Source organism: Oryx dammah, unplaced genomic scaffold, assembly GCF_014754425.2.
Source record: "Oryx dammah isolate SB20612 unplaced genomic scaffold, SCBI_Odam_1.1 HiC_scaffold_24, whole genome shotgun sequence".
In the NCBI taxonomy this organism is placed as follows: Eukaryota; Metazoa; Chordata; class Mammalia; order Artiodactyla; family Bovidae; genus Oryx; species Oryx dammah.
Window position 1 is genome coordinate 69845910 of NW_024070208.1, and position 17228 is coordinate 69863137.

A 17228-nucleotide genomic window follows, 5' to 3' on the forward strand; every position below is an offset into this window, starting at 1 on the left:
AGGGTCTTGGTCTTTCCCTTGGGCTCTTGGAATGAACATGGGGTTGCTGGACGCTGTCATGATTCAGAGATGAGACCCAGGGAGTGTGAAGTGTCCTTTCCTGGTGTCTCTCTACATTTTCTAGAGCCGTGTATCAGGACGCAGACATCTACCTCCTGGACGATCCGCTCAGCGCAGTGGACTCAGAAGTCAGCAGGCACTTGTTCAAACAGTGAGTTTGCACCTGTTTTATATCATTTCTTCTTTCCAGGAACCCTGTAGGGATCAGGGAAGGGAGCTCAGGAAAGCCTTTGTGCTCCAAGAGCCTTAGCTCCCGCTGCCCTGGTGTTCCTCCCTTCCCTCCACAGAAGATTCATCGTAGAGAAATCTTACATCATGATGAGGTCAGGACAGGAAAATACAGCAGGTGCTTCCAGTGTGTGGAGGAGAGTGGGATCCATGCTTTAGCGAATGAGGGATAGATGGCAGGTTCCCCCATGACTTGCAGTTGATGGATCCAGACCCCAGGGATAAAAAGGGCAATGTAAAAATTTTAAATCAGAGAGTAGGGCTTGGTAACCTGGTAACTTGATGCCAGTCCTTTTCCTCCATCATATGTTGAAGGCACATTAGAAGTGAAGTTTTCAGTACTGACATAGGACTTCCGTGGAAAGACTATTGGTTTATGCTTATTAATTAATCTGTTGGTTTGGAAATACTTAATAAAGACTAGAATTTACAAATGATTTATTTCACATCTGAATATGACTCAATTATTTAACATTGCTTCATGGATTCCTACTAGAATTAATACTTAGACCCTCATGTAGGGTAACCTTGAATTTGAAACTCGGTATCTTGGTTGAAGTCCTGACTCTCACTTTGTTTCTGGAATTTGTTGTCAGTGGCTCTTTCTTGGCCACAGAACTCCTGGAGGAGAAGGTCTCTGATGCTTTTCTGTCCTCACACACACTGACCGAGGCCTCTGGTAGAATCTAGACTGGCCTCTTTGAAAGCCTCATGAATTCACTTTTTCTGAAACAGCCTCCACATCTATCCCACAGTTAGTTCCCTTGCTGTTGTTCACCTTGTAAAGCTAATGAGCCTTCCAGCTGCACTTATTAATGTCCTGCTGTATACACTGAGATTGATGCCTTTACAGATGTTCCTACACAAAACCTCTCAGTTTACAAGGAGGACGGTGAGCCAGGAGAGGGGAAGGACCACACTGGGTTGAATAAGGGAGACTAGGATGCCCAGCTGTCATTCCTGCCTCTGAGGAACCTCTCTCTACATGGAGCTGGTTAAAACAGATGCCTGGGAAAGCTCAGCAGAGTCACGGATTAGAGAGTTTCCCTATAGGGTAGGAAGTACTAAGTGGAAGCTGAAGTGGAAGTATCAGCTGGAGGCTTTCCCTGAAGTTGGAAAGCTCCCTGTGCCTGGAGCTGGGCAGGTAGTGCCCTGGGGGCCTTCAGGCTGGGCGGGTGTGTGGAGGCTGAGAAGAGGACTCAGTCCTTTTTTGAAGGTAGCGTAGAAGCTCAGGTGTGGAGGGAGGAGGAAGCAGGGCTGTGAGAACAGCAGGCATGTTCTTGCCTGGAAGAGGCAGGGTTTTCGGCAGAGAGAAGCCATCTGGGAATTCTCATTGTCAGGTCCTATGTTAGTTTCTAGGACTGTGTCCATCCAGGCTGCTCTCACAGGAGACCAGAGCTGGGTGGCTTAGAAATAATGGAAGTTTATCTCTCTTGGTTCTGGAGGCTGAGAAAGTCCAAGTCAGGGTGCTGACAGATTCAGCATCTGGTGAGGGTCTGATTCCTGTGTCCTCATGTGGTGGAAGGGTGAGGGAGCCCTGTGGTCCCTTTTATCAGGGCACTAATGCAATACTTTGGCCACCTCATGTGAAGAGTTGACTCATTGGAAAAGACTCTTGTGCTGGGAGGGATTGGGGGCAGGAGGAGAAGGGGACAACAGAGGATGAGATGGTTGGATGGCATCACTGACTCAATGGACATGAGTTTGGGTGAACTCCGGGAGTTGGTGATGGACAGGGAGGCCTGGCATGCTGCGATTCATGGGGTCTCAAAGAGTCGGACATGACTGAGCGACTGAACTGAACTCAACTGAATCCCTTTCATGGAGGCTCCACCCTCATGATCTGATCACCTCCTGATGGCCCCACCTCCTAATACCAACACAGTGGGGATTAGGTTTTAATGCATGAGTTTTGAGGACAAAAACATTCACTCTACCAAGTTGTCACAGATGGAGGTGCTTAGAGAACAGAAATTAATTAATTCTCTCACGGTTCTCGAGGCTGGGAGTTCAGCGGTGGGCAGCTTTGGTCTCTGCTGAGCACGTCTCCTTGCCCGCTGGTGGTGGCCACCGTGCGGTGTCCTCACATGGTCTCCCCTTTGTCCTTGAGCACCTCTTGTCTCTGTCCTTCTTTATAAAAAAGTTTTTATTGAAATATGCTTAATTTACAATATTGTGTTACTTTCTTTGTACAGCAAAATGGCTCAGTTATACACAGCTATACATTCTTTTTAATACTCTTTTCCATTATGGTTTATCTCAAGATGTTGAATATCCTGAATATAGTTTGCTGCCCTATACCATAGGACCTTGTTGTCTGTCCATTATACACATAATAGTTCGCATCTGCTAACCCCAAATTCCCAGTCCATTCCTTCCCCACATCCCTCCACCTATGCGACCCCAAGTCTGTTCACTATGTTTGTGAGTCTGTTTCTGTTTTGTAGGTAGGTTCATTTTTGCCATATTTTAGATTCCACTATAAGTGATACGTGATATCTGTCCTCTTTCTGACTCACTTCACTTAGTATGATAAAGTCTAGGTCCATCCACATTTCTGCAGATGGTTTTCTTTCTTTCTTTTTATTTTATGGCTGAGTAGTATTGCATCGTCTATAAGTATCACATCTTCTTTACCCATTCATTTGTCTGTGGACATTTAGGTTATTTCCATGTTTCAGCTATTGTGAACAGTTTTGCTATGAACATAGGGTTGCATGTGTCTTTTTGATTTATAGTTTCCCCCAGATATATGTCCAGAAATGGGATCACTGGATTATAAGATAATTCTGTTTTTATTTTCTGAGGAATCTCCATACTGTTTTCCATAATGCCTGTAACAACTGATAATCCCACCAGCAGTCTAGAAGGGTTCTCTTTACTCCATTCCCTCTCAGCCACTGTTATTTTAATGATGGCCATTCTCACTGGTGTGAGGTGATACCAGATTGTAGTTTTGGTTTGCATTTCTCCAATAATTGACAATGGTGAGCTTCTTTTGGCCATCTGTGTCTGTCCTTTGGAGAAATGTCTATTTACTTCTGCCTATTTTTTGATTGGATTTTTTGTTGTTGTTGAGTTGTATGAACTGTTTGTATATTTTGGAAATTAAGCCCTTGTTGGTCACATTATTTGTAGTATTTTCTCCCATTCTGTAGATTGTCTCTTCACTGTGTTTATGGTTTCCTTTACTGTGCAAAAGCTTGTAAATTTGCTTAGGTCCTGTTTGTTTACTTTTTTAAAATTAAAAATAATTATTTGTTTATGGCTGTGCAGGTTCTTTGTTACTGTGGGGCTTTCCCTCTAGTTGTGATGAGCAGGGGCTTCTCTCTAGTTGCAGCTTGTGGGCTTCTCATTTCAGTGGCTCCTCTTGAGCAGAGCACCGGCTCTAGGGTGTGTGGGCTCAGTAGTTGAGGCTCCTGGGCCCCAGAGCACAGGCCTGGTAGTTGTGGTCCATGGACTTAAGCTCCGTGGCATGTGGGTTCCTCCTGGACCAGGGATTGAAACCGTGTCTCCTGCATTGGCACATGGGTTCTTTACCAGTGAGCCACCACAAAAGCTCTTTTTGTATATTTTCGCTTATGTTTCTGTTGCCTTAGGAGACTGACCTAAGAAAACGCTGGTATAATTTATGTCAGAGAATGTTTGCCTCTAATCTCTTCTGGAGTTTTATGGTGTCACATCTTATGATTAAGTCTTTAAGCCATTTTGAATCTATTTTTGTGCATGGTGGGAGGGTGTGTTCCAGCGTCATTGATTTGCAATCCTGTGTCTTGGTCCTTGTGTCTTAGTCTCCACTTCATCTAAGCACACCAGTCAGATTAGATTAGGTCCAGTATAATTAAGGGTAATGATTAACTCTTTAAAATCACTGTCACCAAATTCTAAGGAACTGATGGTTAAAGTGTCACGTGAATCTGAGAAATAGCAAAGTGAAGAGACTTCAGCAGAGTCCAGTGTGTGAGAGGGAGACATGTGAGGAACTCTGAGCTCTGGACACAAGGAGCTGGGATTCCATGTCCACTAAGCAGGGGTCGTTAGTCTTTGTGTAAAATGTGCTGAGTGTTGGGGTGATGAAAGAGTTGTGGAGATAGATGGTGGTGATGGCTGCACAACTATGTGAATGTACTTACTGCCACTGGGCTGTATGCTTAAAATTGTTAAAATGGTAAATTTCATGTTATATAAATTGTAACACTTATAGAAACCTGCATTGCCGGGAACCAGCATGAGGAATCCTGCCTGTGGCAAAGGTCATGAAGAAGGAAGCCTGACAAAATGGAAAGGCGTGATCTGGCTTCAGGGGTTCCCCCTGGGTTTTCCTGAACATCTACCTCCCATAACCAGAGTCTGCCTGCTTTATTGTACTGTGCTTTCCACTCTTCTGACATTCTCCGGAAAAAGTTAACTCAGGGCTTCAGTTAACAGTCTCCTGCATATAAAAAGAATGTCTCGGCTTAAACCCCTCTGATAGCTTTCTAACTTACCTGACCGGTCTGCCCGGACTTTTACAATTTGTGAATTGCTTACAGCTCCCCAACCGCGAGAGACACAAAGCTTAAAGCATCTTAAAGATACAGAGCCTTTTCTAAAGAGCTAAAAATTATATTGGTGACGGGTTTCACTGTTGAGTCAATGACTGCTGCCAGGCCTCCATATTCTTTATGTTTTAGGCACCTGAAGGTTATTAATCAATGTAACTGGGATATAGAAAAAGGAATATAGTAGTTTTGATGTTAGCAACACTAGACTTTTGAGTTAATTACTTTTCTCTTTGTTATAAATCACTGTACTTCTTTCATTGTTACAAATCGTTGTGTCCTTGCTATGTAAGAATGTAACTTTATTTAGTGCTTTCTGAGAGTGGCACCAGACTTTGGGAAGAACAACACAAATAAGTTCTCTGGTTGACAGACCCTTATCAGAAAAGGGCCATAAAATGTTAATTGGCCCTCTGGCCAGAAGATGATGTAAATCACTTAAGACTTGTGTATACAACTAGGTATGAAGAGAGAAAGCCTGGTCTCGATAAGAGTCAGGGCTGCTGACGCTGCATAATTTTATATTATCCTTTGGTCTCTATGTACAAAAAAAAAAAAAAAAGTATAAAAGGCCTTTCTGGACAATAGAGGATGGGCCAGTCACTGGAAAGACTGGTTTCCCCTGTGTGGTCTATTCTCCTTCTCTCCTTTTCAGGCTGAATTCCCATCTAGGGTGTGGAGGCTTGCCATGTCTACTTACTTGCCCTGGCTTCTAAGATCCATGCGAGAGGGAGCCCAAGGCGGGGCACCCTCCACTATTCAAATGGGTGCTGGTGGCCTAATGTAGATGGTGCAAATCTCTTGTCCTGAGGTTTTATTAGTTCTTCACGTAAACCAAGTTATTCAGCATCTTTTCTCCACTAAATTTCCCACTATACTATTTCTTCCTAATCTCTCTTATATTTCTAATTAAATAATTCTTTCTAAGATGCCACGCTGTCTCCCCTTCAAATTACCCTGGATCCACCGGGGCTGGACCCTGGCACTGCATAGTAGCACTGAATCTTTGAGAACATGAGAGAACAGGGCAGATGACACATGGCATGGCCTCCAGTTCTCTGATCTGACCTCCCACCTTCTCTTGTTCATGACTTGATGAATTTTTCATTAGAGAAGTGCCTGTGTCTTGTTATGAGTTCAATGACAGGAGCTAGTGCTGTGACAGTGATTCCTTACCCCCACCCTCCTGGCATCGTGAGTATCTCAGCCTCTTTATTCCCAGATCCTACCTTGAACTCACAAATGTGTGTCATCCCATCTTGTGAACATCTGCACAAGTTGTGTTCCTGCACATCAGGGCAGGAACAGATCCTACTTGCTGTTGCATCCATGTTACAGAGGCAGGTAATTGGTGTGAAGTACAGTGTGCTGATCATGGAAGTTCTCCTGAGTTCTTTTTTGAACACAGGAGATATTTGTAAAATCCTCTCAAATACTTTGGGTGTATGACTTTGGATATATACTTGAGAGAAGCAGGCTTAAGACAGTTGTTTGCTAATCAGAACCACATTCTCTAGGGTGATTTAAAGCAAAAGCAGAGAGCATGAAAGCAATTTAGGAAATCACTCAGCAGCAGCTGGAGAGTGTTCTCAAGCTAGAGAACTGGACAGAGCAATATGCTGTGAGAGATGGTGGTCACATGGAAGCTTAGTCATGTGAAGGGTTCTGTATTAAAAGTGAATGAATCACACTTCTACTTACGATGAATAGATTCCTTCAGTCATGAAGGAAGGTCATTAATGTTTGTGAGTTTTACAGTTTATGCTGTGAATACTAAATGGGTTCTGTCACCCACAGAAGGTGAGGGGCCTTAGGTGAACTGATGCTGTCTCACCTGTGTCCAGCTGTGGATACTGTCCCGGTTCAGCCCCACATCCCAGACCCCTGCCTCCTACATTATCAAGTCTTCAGTTCTGTCCTGATCAGACTCCCACGCTGCTGTCTACACAGCTCACCCTCCTGCTCCAGCCCTTCTCAGACCCCTCTTCACATTAAGGAAGCAGCTCCAGGTCCTCAGACAGAGAACAAGCTTCCTTGCTGTCTGCCCCTCTCAGCCTTTCCAGCTCCACCGCCACTCGGTGTCTGGCTGTGCAGGCTCTGTGGGGTCCTTTCTCACCCCGTCTGTCCGGGCACACTGGTCCCTCTGTCCCAGAGCCAGGGAGCAGTGCACAGGACCCAGAGAGAAGATGGGACCTACCATTTCCTCCCACTCCTCCAGGGGGCGCCAGTGCCTCTCTGCCTTCCCACAGCCCTCAGTGGGTGCCCTTAACCATTTATGAGTCCCTCCACCTGCCCCCAAGCTGTGAATGCAGGAAGGCACCTCAGCCCAGTGTGTTCTGTCCCAGGACCCCTGCACTTGCTGTGTCTTCTAGGATGTTTCCCCAGAGAGTCTCAGGGCTCCCGTGTCTCCCCAGAAAAGTGAAAGTCGCTCAGCCGTGTCTGACTCTTTGTGACTTCATGGACTATACAGTCAATGGAATTCTCCAGGCCACAATACTGAAGTGGCTGGCCTTTCCCTTCTCCAAGGGATCTTCCCAACCCAGGGATTGAATCTAGGTCTCTTGCATTGCAGGCAGATTCTTTAGCAGCTGAGCCACAGGGGAATCCCAGCAATACTGGAGTGGGTAGTCTATCCCTTCTCCAGCATATCTTCCCAACTCAGCAATTGAACTAGGGTCTCCTGCATTGCAGGCAGATTCTTTACCAGCTGAGCTGTCAGGGATAGCCCTTATATAGGATTATATGTGGGATTATAGGATTAACACAGCCTTTATATAGAAATAACAGTTAAACAACTGGTTGCTGCTCAGTAATTTCTATGGCATGACTTGGAAATCTTTACTCTAAAAACTTGGAAAATAGTGTATTTTCCTAATGATTTGGATAAAAGCATTATCTAGGAAAAATTCAAAGCCATCAACTGATGACTTTGTTGTAATTATTTATGTTACCTCATCTGTGATGGAATGTTAAGAAGAAAACAATTTAAAACTTTTGTGTTGGTCTATTTTGGACTTTACAGCCCATTATATTTAATTAACATATGCCTTCCTAGACTACTGGCAAGTAATTATGAATTAAGGAGAAAAAGAATTATATCTAAAAGCTTTAGTACTAAATCTGAAAAAGGTGTTAGTCAGGAAACTTAGTATGAACACTGAACTAACACATGTTAAAGGGTAAAAATGAATCCTTTTAGACTTAATGAAACAATGGTTTGTGTGTCTATGTCCTGGGGTCCTGATTCTGATCACAGACCCAGTGTCCAGAGTGTCCCCTTAGGACTTTTCTGTCCTGAGTCCAAAGCACAGGGCCACTTGTGGTTAGGGAGGAGTGGAGAAGGGGGCTGACGTTTACTGAGTGTGTTGGTGGGGCACCAGACCTGGACACTAGCTTCCCTAAAGGGGTTGTGGACCCTGTGGCATGAGACTGGGGCTGAGTTCCTAGGGGTCTGCTTTTAAAAGGTAGGAGCAGTTGTAATTTTTTCTTTCTGTGAGAAAATTTTAAGGTTGAACAGTGAGGGGGGTCTTGACCATAGAGCACTGGTGGGTGCTCTGAGCTGCTGGATGATTTCCATTTTGATTTGGGCCATTTGGGTTCTGTTCTTTTATTTTCATGTTTGGAAGGCGTTCAATTCTAATGAAAGAAGTCTTGCTTCCTGATTGGGACTGGGAATGTTGCAGAGACTGATGGAGGCCACGCTAGGATTCAGTTTCTGTCTAACCTTCTTTGGGAACAAGTGTCTAGCAAAGGCACTGTGGCAAAGATTACAGAGAATCTATTAGTTTTTCCATTGCTAACATTTACATCATTGATTATAATCATGTAGAAAGTTGCCCTAGAATGTACACATTTTTATATGACATAGATCCCTCTTCTCTCATTCCCACATAGCAATGAAATAGTATTTTAGTTTAGTCAAATTTAGGACTCTCAGTATTAGTTGTTTTTCTTTATGAAACATGTAAATAATTGTTAAGCTGAGTTTTCGGAAAAAAAAAAACTTAGCTGTTGGTGCCTCCTTCACTGGACTACTTTTTAGAAGTTTTTCAGTTCAGTTCAGTCACACAGTCATGTCCGACTCTTTGCAACCCCATGAACTGCAGCACGCCAGGCCTTCCTATCCATCACCAACTCCCAGAGTTCACTGAAACTCACGGCCATAGAGTTGGTGATGCCATCCAACCATCTCTTCCTCTGTAGTCCCCTTCTCCTCCTCCCCCAATCTTTCCCAGCATCAGGGTCTTTTCAGATGAGTCAGCTCTTCACATCAGGTGGCCAAAGTATTGGAGTTTCAGCTTCAACATCAATCCTTCCAATGAATACCCAGGACTGATCTCCTTTAGGATGGACTGTTTGGATCTCCTTGCAGTCCAAGGGACTCTCAAGAGTCTTCTCCAACACCACAGTTCAATAGCCATCAATTCTTTGACTCTCAGCTTTCTTTATAGTCCAACTATCACATCCATACATGACCAATGGAAAAACTATAGCATTGACTAAGATGGACCTTTGTTGACAAAGTAATGTCTCTGCTTTTAAATATGCTCTCTAGTAATTTTTCTTCCAAGGAGTAAGCATCTTTTAATTTCATGGCTGCAGTCACCATCTGCAGTGATTTTGGGGCCCCCCAAAATAGCCACTGTTTCCACTGTTTCCCCATCTATTTGCCATGAAGTGATGGGACCAGATGCCATAATCTTAGTTTTCTGAATGTTGAGCTTTAAGCCAACTTTTTCACTCTCCTCTTTCACTTTCATCAAGAGGCCCTTTAGTTCCTCTTCACTTTCTGCCATAAGGGTGGTGTCATCTGCATATCTGAGGTTTTTGATATTTCTCTCCTGGCAATCTTGATTGCAGCTTGTCCATCATCCAACCTGGCATTTCTCATGATGTACTCTGCATATAAGTTAAATAAGCAGAGTGACAATATACAGCCTTGATGTACTCCTTTTCCTATTTGGAACCAATCTGCTGTTCCATGTCCAATTCTAACTGTTGCTTCCTAAACTCCATACAGGTTTCTCAAGAGGCAGGTCAGGTGGTCTGGTATTCCCATCTCTTTCAGAATTTTCCACAGTTTATTGTGATCCACACAGTCAAAGGCTTTGGCATAGTCAGAGTTAAGTTCAAATTTACTGGGGATAAATGTAAGAACCTAGTCAGATTAATTGATTTATGTTTAATTTTTATTATTGATTTGGTATTTAAAACTGCAGATTTTTGACTAGTGTGTAGTCTTTGTCTTATTTTTTTCAAAATGTGTTTCCGGTTTGAAGTACCTCATTAACGTGCATTTGCATACTGTGCCTTTTGCCTTTGTAGGTGTATTCATCAGGCCTTGAAGGAGAAAATCACAATCTTAGTAACTCATCAGTTGCAGTACCTAGAAGATGCAAGTCAGATTCTGATACTGAAAGATGTAAGTAGTTTCTAGAAGTCTGGGGAATTGCTTTTCTCTCAGGTGTGCTGAAGAACAGACCTCCCCACAGGTCATTCTCCTTGGATTCATGGTAAACACCCCCTTCTCAGAGCAGGTGGTGTTCATGCCTTGGAGGATGAACCCAAAGACCTGTAACCCCCAAGGCTCCTGTCCATGGGAATCTCCAGGCAACAATACTGGAGCGGGTGGCCATGGCCTCCTCCAGGGGATCTTCCTGACTCAGGGATCAAACCCGAGTCTCTTGCTATTGAATCCCGTCCCATTGGCAGTCAGGTTCTTTACCACTGGCACCACCTGGGAAGTCCAGAATTGGCACTACTACACTCTAAGCCACATAAACCCTAAAGTATGTAAAAGTGCAACAGTATTACTAAATCAACACTGTTCTGATGAAATCTGTTAAGGATAATGATTCAATTTTGTTTAGAAGTTTTTATTTTCCTCTTTCACAACTTAAGTCAAAATGTATCACTTAGAAATTAGAGATACTAACATCTGAGTGTATCTAAGTGATTGTTATACATAGTTTGCCTAAAGAGCATCTTCCATTAACACCAGAAGCGAGGTTGGGTAGCCAAGCACCCGGTTCAGAGCTGCCCACCCTGCTGGTGTCTCCAGTCGCTGGTCTCCCTGCCCAGGTCTCTATGTGCCCGATACGTGTGGGAGCCTGTGCAGCAGGAGGACAAGGCCCTGCCCTCACGGGGCTCCTGTTCTTATGGGGAGGATGTGACACAGAGAGGTGGGCTGACATCCTGGCTGCCTCCCTGAGGAGCTGCTGCCTCACGGGGTCAGAGTGACATGAAGGTGGGGGCCACCAGGGGGAGGGGGTCTGAGGCAGGGGGTCCTAAGGAAGGAGCTGACCTGGCAAGTTGGAGGAACATCAGGAAGACCAGCGTGTCTGACGAGAGTGAGCGGGGGGACGGGAGGGAGCTGGTCTCCGAGCAGTGGACAATGGGCGGTTGTGGGATGGAAGCCATCAGACGGTCCAGAGCAGAGGAGGGATGTGGTCTGATATGGATTTGAAAGATTCCTCTGATGGTCACTGGAGGGGTGACAGAAGGAGTAATTAGGAGTCTTAGTAAAGCTGAGGAGACAGAAGTGTGGGCTCAGGCTAGAGTATCAGTTTCTAGAGCTGCCATAACCAAGTTCTGCAAACTGGGTGAGATTAAAACAGCAGAGAAACTGGGTGAGATTAAAACAGCAGAGGTTTATCGTCTCCCTGTTCTGGAGGCTACAAGTCCCAAAGCCAGGTGCTGGCAGGGCCGTGCTCTCCAGGGGAGAATCCTTTCCTCCAGCCTATTTCCCCGGCCTTCCTTGGTGTTCTTGGCTTCCAGCTGCACCACTGTGTTCTCTGCCTCTAATGTCACAGGGTCATTGTCCCCGTGTTTGTGTGAGTCTCATAAGAACCTCAGTCATATTGGATGTAGGGTCAGCCTCCTCCGGGGTGACCTCATCTTAACTTAATTACATCTGCAAAGACCCTGCTTCCAAATAAGGTCATGTTCACAGGTGTCATGTTTGAACTTATCTATTTGAGGAGGGGGCACCATCCAACCCACAGCTCCTAGCATGGTTGGGGGTGGGGTGGAGAGTAGTGAGAAGTGTTCAGACTTAGGTCATTTGATGCTTCATTCCTTGGCTTGTTTGCCTCTGTGTCTCAGCACCTTTGTCATTAACCCCTGACTGGTCCACAGGCCCTTGGTCAAATTCCTGACTTAAGAAATGAATTTCTGCTCTAAGAAAGATTATTAGAATGCAGACCCTCTGCCTCTCTGGAAGCAGTTGCATGTGTTGACTCCTACTTGCTCCTCTAGGAATGGGAAGGGGGTGGTGGTTAAGGTTTTTTGAGCTTGAGGGCTGTTGATTTCATGTGCAGAAAGTGCAGTTCTAGTGTGCAAATCTCAGTGTTGACAGTGTTATGAGCACAGGATCAGTGGGCAGGAGAATAACCTATTTATTCCATCCCTAGATGTTTTAGGGTCCCCTTATTGCTTCCTTTGAGGACACTATCCCCAATTTTACTACTAACAAAACAACTATTTGTCCACCAGTGAATACCCCTGCATGAGTTGTGGTCCATCCTTACTGTTTGTCTGGTCCGTCTCTCACAGCAGAGGGGGAATGGCTGCCCCCTTGTCCACTTGGAATTGTCAGTGCTTGGCTGCTGAGTGAAATTGCTATCTTTGTACTACCAGTCATTTCATTGTGTATATTACAGATATCAAGTCATGAGTACTAATTTCCTTAAAGAGGTGTATGCATTTTGCCTCCCAAGTGGAACAAGACACGCTATATCCTACTTATGTTTCTAGTTCTGCAGTATCAGATGGTACCCAAATGCCTCACTGCGTTTCTCCCATTGGCTCACCTCAGGGGATAGGGTAAGAGGGGTCCCAACTAGGGTCCTGAGTCATCTTCCATCTGACCAGTGTTAACCAGAGCTGCTTGCATTTGATGAGTTTTGCATCCTGGGATTTTTTTCCTAATGTTTTGTTTGCCACTGAGTGGTTCAGGTGTGTCTTGCTTAGGGATCAGAAAATGGTGAAACATCTGCACATCATTTTATATGACTTTGTAAGGGAGGAAAACTGTGCAAGGATCTGTCACATGTGTTTGAAGATTGATTGGCAGTAGCTTAAGCTCTAATTGATGATGAGATTGGCTGTAGCTTAAGCAGTTGCCTGTTTTGGGGAAGGCTGGTTGGCTGCTTGTGGTTGGTTGGTCTTAAGTTTTTTTCTCGGATCTGAGTGCACTGATTCTGGCTTAGGTTTTGGTTTGTGGACAGACTGCCAAGGCTTTAGAGCTACCCCAGCCCCATGGCCTCCTTGTTTAATTACTTTAAAAGGTGGAATATTGAATTTTCAGTTGGAAACTTGCTGAGTGAGTGGGGACAGTTGAGAGACCAAGGAGAGGCCTCTCGTGGATTTTCTGTCTGGGGCTAGTTCCTATTATCCCAGCTGGGCACAGTGACAGTGGTCAGTGACAATTTCGTGAATGACTCTTACCTGTATGCAGATGTGCTGGTCCCCACCTCTGGGTTAAGTTTCAATTTTGTTCCTGGAATATCCTCCCCAATTGACTTTTTAAAAGAAATTCTGCTTGTCACATGATGTGCTATATGTGCTTAGTCACTCGGTCGTGTCTGACTCTTTGTGATCCCATGGACCCTCTGTCCATGGGATTTCCCAGGCAAGAACACTGGAATGGGTTGCTATGCCCTCTTCCAGGGATCTTCCCAACCCAGGGATCGAACCCGGGTCTCCCGCATTGCAGGCAGATTCTCTACTGTCTGAGCCACCAGGGAGGCTTCTCTCAATTCCCATGTTGTCTGTAGAGATTGTGCTGATCTTCCCACCAACCTCTGTGCTTTTTGCTTCCCTAAGTGCCCAGGGTACTTATGTCAATGGCCTGCATTTTAAACACACAAGCACATGTTTCTTTCATATCCCCCAGCACCTAACACAGGGTTTGGCAGAGAACACAATGCTCAGTTCTATCCTGAGTTGACTGAACTAGATTTTTCAACAAGAATTCTAGACTCAGGGATTTTTTTTTTTAAACTAAAACCATAATTTAAGGCCACATAATTTTTCTTGATTAGTATTTAGGTTGTTTTTAATATTATCAAATATAAATTAATTCCTTTCAATTTTTTTTTTATTTTAGGGCAAAACAGTGAAAAGGGGAACTTACTTTGAGTTCCTGAAATCTAGGGTGGATATTCTTTCCCTTTTCAACAAGGGGAATAAGCAATCTGAACCATCTCCAGTTCCAGGAACTCCCACTCTGATCTCCAAGTCTTTGGGTCGGTCTCTACAGTCTCGTAGACCCTCGTTGAAAGATGTGGCTCCAGAAGACCAAGATGTGAGTTTCTGTCCATCAGTGTGCCCTGGTCTTTCTGCTCTTGGTGGCCTCATGGACCTTCAGTCTGCTTCTCTAATGACATCTTCATTTGTTCCAAAGTAGACTGTAAAGTTCCCAAAGTCTTATTCCATGGAATTCATGGAAAAGCATGAAGGGAGCAAGCCTGTTAGTGGTTCTCTTTAGGGTATAGTTGGAAAATCTTATGGAGGTCAGCAGGGGGTGCACTGCTGTGCGTTTCTGGGTACATGTGGCTCACACTGATTGAGAACTCTTCAGTTTACCATAGTTGTGTCCTACTTGCTCTTGTGGCTCCCGACTTCCCTTATGCATCCAGAAGCTTAATATGAAGACTACCTTAGACTGAGTCCTGCTGTTGCCACAGTAAATCATCTACTTATCCTGCATGCTGGAATGTTCTCGCACTGCATATGACTAATGGTAGTATTTTGCCTCGGTGTCAGATGGTTTGTGATGGGTCAGAGGTAACGTGTGCAAAGGACCTGACGCATGGTAGACACTTCAGTGTTAGTTCCCGTCTTCCTTTCTTACCCTACAAGACCGAGAACCGTATCTTATCGACCTTGGATCCCAGTGGCCAGGATAGAGTAGGACAGTTTAGGCTCCCATGACTCTATAATGCATTCTAAGTCCTCCAGACAGAAATGCAGAAATGCACTAGATCTCCCTTAAAATACACAGATATTCTTTGATATCCAAACCCTCAATATCCAAACCCAGGAGCCTGGATGACTCTGATAATTACTCGGATTAGCTGTTCACTTTCTAGACTCAAGAATCACTCTGAAATTTCAGAACCAAATAGACTCAGATCATATGTTTGCAATGTGCTATCCAAACTGATTACTGCAGCCCTCTCTGTGATCTCAGTTTACTGTATTTGGCTAATATGTTGAGCCTGTGTTTTCTGTTTCTATCACTGAGTGACACAAGTCATCTAGAGTGATATATTAGCTCCATATCATTTTGTGTGTTATTTTAGAGCAAACTTCTGCATTTATACATTAATTGATTTTGTTGTGTGTGTGCTGAGAGTCATGATCTGTTTTAAGCAAAGCTACCCAACAGTGAATAACCTCGTGTGAATGTTCTTTTATTTCTAATAGAGTCCTAGGAGTGGGATGGCTGTGTCCAGGGGTAAACGCATATGTGGTTTGCCCAGATATTCCCACACCCTTCTCCATAGGAGATGGACCATCCTGCGCTCCTGCCAATGCATGTGATGTGTCTGTTTCCCCACAGCTTTGCAGTGGAGGGCAGTGTTGAACTCTTGAAATTTGGGGTTCATTATATAAAATTTCATCTCTCACTGCCATGTTTCCCTTCCAGACTGAGAACATACAGGTTACACTACCTCTAGAGGACCAGTTGGCAGGAAAAGTGGAGTTTAAGACCTATGCAAGTTACTTCACAGCTGGTGCTCCCTGGCCTGTCATCATCTTTCTTATTCTGGTAAACATCGCAGCTCAGGTACGTAAAGGTAGATATTTACATACTATTTATACTGTATTTTATGATTATTTTTGTGTATTAAGAGATTTATCTCAATGAATTGGCTCATGAGGTTGTGGCCCTAGCTTGGTGAATGTGAAATCAGAAAGGCAGGCCTGTAGGCTGGAACTTCAGGCAGGAGCTGACCCTGCTGTCTTGAGGCAGAATTTCTTCCTCCTCCAGGAAGCCTCAGGTTTTGCTCTTAGGGCCTTTGCCTGAGTGGATGAGGCCACCACAGTGTTGAGGGTGATCTCCTCTACTGAAGTTCTGATGATGGATGTGAACCATATCCACAAACTACCTTCACAGCAACATCTAGACGAGTGTTGGGTTGAATCACTGGAGACTGGCCCAGCCAAGCTGACACCGGAACTGACCATCACTGTACCTGTCAAGCTTTCTGCTTTGAAAAATCCCAACATTTGTACTGTTATTACTGCCTTTTGCTGTCCATTTGGATTTGCATTGACATACATTATATTTGGGGAGCAAAGCCTTCTAGGGAAAAGGGGATTTCTTTTAAAGATATTAGCTGTAAGTTGCCCTCCTCTGACCTGTGGTCATCTGGGGAGGGGGCTTGGTGCAGACCTGAGCCGGAAGGACCATCTCCATGTTCTGGAGCTTTTCCATCCCCCCCCCCTAGTGAGCGGGGTGTGAGGCTCAGTGACGTCAGTGTCTGAGTGACTGCTGTTTCCTGCTCCAGGTTGCCTACGTCCTGCAGGATTGGTGGCTTTTAAACTGGTGAGTGATTCCTGGTCTGACTGAAAGAGCTGAAAGTCTACATGAAGCCTCACTTTCCCACAGAGTCAGGGGGACTGACCCTCACATAGTTTCCCTGAAGAAAGATGAAAGTTCCTGCGGGTGGTGTGTGATCCCCCGTGATCTCTCCCAGGTCCCTCCTTTTAGCAGCTTCCTCACAGAACATTTTTTTTTTCTTCTTTTTTTGAACATTTAATATTGTATTGGAATATAGCTGATCAACAACGTGGTGATAGTTTCAGATGAACTTCAAAGGGACTCAGCCATACATATGCATGTACCCATTCTCCCCCAAACCCCACTCACATCCAGGCTGCCACATAACACTGGGCAGAGTTCCATGTGCTGTACAATAAGCCCTTGTTGGTTACCTGTTTTAAATCCAGCAGTGTGTGCATGAACATCCAAACTCTCTAACTATCCTTCTCCTCGGCAACCGTAAGTTCCTTTTCTAAGTCTGTCTTCACAGACAGTTTTGAAAACTGAAAGTCGTGATTCAGATTTTTAAAAGGAAGACACACAGAGGGCCCTGTGAGCTGGGAAATGCTTTGCAGCATAAAATACATTTCTTGAATTGAGGTAAATTTTTTGATATTTGTGTAAATTCTATGTATAATCTATAGTGTAATATTTTTTCTTCCCTGTTCCATAGGGCGAATGTACAAAGTGGCCTGTATTTAGGGACATATGTAGAAGAAGCTGCAGATGTAATGTTTGTACTGAACTGGTTCTTAGGAGTTTATTCAGGTAAAGTTGTGTCATCTGCTCCATTATAGCAGAGTCTAAGGTGTTTATAATGAGTCTGTGTGATCAACTAGGGCTTC

The 17228-nt window shown here is 44.4% G+C and overlaps 1 protein-coding gene across 1 annotated transcript in view; it reads left to right on the top strand.

Annotated features, from left to right (window-relative positions):
- The window catches only part of LOC120883312 (multidrug resistance-associated protein 4-like), a 152642-nt gene that overhangs the window by 55210 nt on the left and 80204 nt on the right, over positions 1-17228 (top strand). The window contains exons 14-19 of the mRNA XM_040267351.1: positions 125-211; positions 10155-10251; positions 13939-14136; positions 15484-15624; positions 16349-16386; positions 17057-17151. Of these exons, the coding sequence (XP_040123285.1) occupies positions 125-211; positions 10155-10251; positions 13939-14136; positions 15484-15624; positions 16349-16386; positions 17057-17151 (656 nt within the window). The remainder of the gene's footprint in view (positions 1-124; positions 212-10154; positions 10252-13938; positions 14137-15483; positions 15625-16348; positions 16387-17056; positions 17152-17228) is intronic.